Raw genomic sequence first — 3,175 nt, 5'->3', positions numbered from 1 at the left:
AGAGTATCGCTGGTGGTCAACCACCAATTGAAATCACCAATCGCCATTGAGATCAAATCAATTTCGTTGAAGTTGACCGCCACTGCATCTATTGCACGATCGCTCCCTATGTCCTATTGGTTCTCTATGCGTTTCCCGTTTTAAATGTTTTGTCGTGAAGGTTATTCCCTATTGTCTATTTTAACCCATTAACGCCCAAAACGGCAAGAATCAAAGGTTTACTTTGCGATCAGATTTAAAGTGCTAAATCTTGTTGCACATATCGCAAAATACCTTTACTTATGTTTTCGAGGTCGCTCTACAAGATGGTATAATTTAAATTATGATTTGGTTGCGTGAAAAAAAGATATAGTGACTTTTTCCTCAAAAAGTGCTAAAAATTTTGCGACAAAAATTTTAAAAGTTAAATTTTCTACTAAAATTTGATGTTCCTCTTCATTAAAAATGGGCACAAGTTGGCACAAACATTCCAAAGTTTCAAAATATCGTCCGTAGGAAATGAAAAATTTTTGATAGTCGAAGCAAAATGGCGGCAAACACGATTTTTTGTTACAAAATTTCACAAGCTTTTTTCTCATCAATTACGAACTTTATTGAAAATTTCCCAACGATAAAAATGTCTTATAATTAATTGAAGAATATTCTAAATTTTTTTAAAATTTTTTATAAACAATTTTTTAAATTTCAGTCTCGTAATATTAGGAAAAATAAAAAATTGTTTATAAACAATTTGAAAAAAATTTAGAATATTCTTCAATTAATTATAAGACATTTTTATCCTTGGGAAATTTTCAATAAAGTTAATAGTTTTTTAGAAAAAAATATTAATCTCGTTTACAAGCTGAAATTGGAATATTTTAGCATTTTTTAGGGTCACAAGTCATTGATATTTAGTAGGTTACTTATCTTATACCCACATTTTTCCTATTTTCAATACTCTTTCTTAATGTTTGTTAGGAAAGCATGTTTTGCAAACATATGCGTTGCATCCTTTACAGAATTTGTATGTATTTATGGGACATGATGAGCATTTGCTCTGCTTTTCTACACGTTTGGATACATGAGTTTGTGTAATTTCTTTTTCTCGATTTGCTAAATAATGCTTAGCAATATCTAACGCAAACTCTTTTGTAGACTTTTTATTCCCGGTACTAGCAGTATTATATATAACAACCGAGTTCGTAATAGATGCCTGAATCAAACGTGTAAAAACTACCCAAGTCCATTTTTTACTTCTGATGCTGGGCAATAAATTGTTACAGTGAGCATCATGAGTATCAACTCCTCCCATATATTTGTTATAAATATGAAAAGCGTGTGGAAATTGGATTTCTTTCTTTTCATGTTCTTTAGAACTATAACGCTTTATTGGAAGAGTTGGATTTACACCTGCCGCCGTAGATGCTATGGACACCGGCTTTGAATCCATTACAGTGATGTAATTTATTTGACTGTTTTTGTCATTTTTTACAGCAAATGTTCCTCTCTCTGCCTTCTTACATATTTCGTTTTTAATTTTAACTCTATCATTCCTAATAGTACCTGTGACTCGTAATCCTATATTTCGTAAGTGTAAAATCAAATCAAAACTTGTGAAATAATTATCAAAATAGACATGGTAAAGATTTATCTTTCGAGGAGTTGTATTATGAAGGAAATCTTTTAGTAAATTCATTACTACTCTGCTACCTAATGCACATTTCATCAGCACATTCGTTTCTATTTGATTCTTACCACAGTACAAATCCCAACCTAAGAGATAACCATTACTAGTACACAGTCCCCACATTTTTAATCCAAATCTTATTGGTTTTCCTCTAATAAATTGTTTCAAGCTCGTTTTGGCATATGATTTTATCATCATTTCATCAAATGACATTGCAGTTTGGAAATATCCAAATTGAAGAATGTTTTTTTGGAATAAGTTTATCAAAGAACGTACTCGCCATCCTTTATCATTTGGATTATTGTCTGATGCTTTAGAATATTTTATATGAGCTTTTATACTTTCGAATCGATTACGAGACATTACTGACGAAACGACGTTAGCAGACAAAAAGGGATCAGTTGACCAATAGTCGCGTTGTGATTTTCTTTTGTTAAAGCATGAAAAAATTAAAATTCCTATAAATATATCTAAATCAGATCGAGAAAGTTCAAAATTATTTTCCTTTGTTGCTGCACTAATATAATTTTTGATTTCATCAGAAAAAAAGGATTCGAATAATTGAACTGGTGTACTTTGCACAATCATTTTTTTCTGGCTGTCAGATAACAGTGTCTCATTTTCAATTTGATCTTTACAATTTTTTTCACCGTCAACCCAGTTATACTCATGTTCTGCTTCTAATTTAGTTAAATTTGCAGAATAACCATGGTATACTTTTTTATATGACGTACAAGGAAAATCATTATAATTTTCATCGTCTGAACCAGAATCATTATCGCCAGAATAATTAGGATCGGGAATCAAAATTATTTGACTAGATTCTTCATGTGAACTATCATCATCAGATTCAATTTCTGACATTCGAACTTGTCGTTTTCTCTTCGACATTTTTCAATTATCAAATATTTAAGAATATAAAAACTTTAGATAAAGACTATATAAAACGTTACATGTGATGTAAGAAAAATAATTGATATAAAAAAAGAAATATAATAAAGAATGAAGAAAAACTTGTAGTAGACCGTTGATGATAGATTTCACTTCAATCAAAAAAAGTAAGCGCTAAAAATCTATTGCATACCGTCAGTGAATCTTTTTAAAGCTTTAAGTATTGTGCAGCTCTTATAAGAGAAGTCTGTTCACCTTATTAATATGAAATTCATTTTTTCTAAAAAACTATTAACTTTATCGAAAATTTCCTAAGGATAAAAATGTCTTATAATTAACTGAAGAATATTCTACATTTTTTTCAAATTTTTTATAAACAATTTTTTATTTTTCCTAATATTACGAGACTGAAATTTAAAAAATTGTTTATAACAAATTTGAAAAAATTTTAGAATATTCTTCAATTAATTATAAGACATTTTTATCGTTGGGAAATTTTCAATAAAGTTAGTAATTGATGAGAAAAAAGCTTGTGAAATTTTGTAACAAAAAATCGTGTTTGCCGCCATTTTGCTTCGACCATCAAGAATTTTTCATTTCCTACGGACGATATTTTGA

General features: G+C 29.4%; 1 protein-coding gene across 1 annotated transcript; it reads right to left on the bottom strand.

The window, feature by feature from the left end:
- Window positions 1-943: 943 nt before the first annotated feature.
- Window positions 944-2,557, bottom strand: LOC136784959 (piggyBac transposable element-derived protein 3-like). The gene has a single exon (XM_066745919.1). The coding sequence runs from the start codon at window positions 2,555-2,557 to the stop codon at window positions 944-946; it is 1,614 nt and encodes a 537-aa protein (XP_066602016.1).
- Between the last annotated feature and the right edge of the window lie 618 nt (window positions 2,558-3,175).

Source organism: Prorops nasuta, unplaced genomic scaffold (genome assembly GCF_024137725.1).
Source record: "Prorops nasuta isolate Cenicafe-Biocafe unplaced genomic scaffold, Cenicafe_Pnas_1.2 PNAS00107, whole genome shotgun sequence".
NCBI classification, from domain to species: Eukaryota; Metazoa; Arthropoda; class Insecta; order Hymenoptera; family Bethylidae; genus Prorops; species Prorops nasuta.
The sequence above is the reverse complement of the archived record's forward strand: the minus strand, read 5'-3'. Positions and strand labels throughout refer to the sequence as shown.

Excerpts from the sequence above, each read along its gene's own strand:
- LOC136784959 (XM_066745919.1), bottom strand. The coding sequence starts at position 2,557 with ATGTCGAAGAGAAAACGACAAGTTCGAATGTCAGAAATTGAATCTGAT.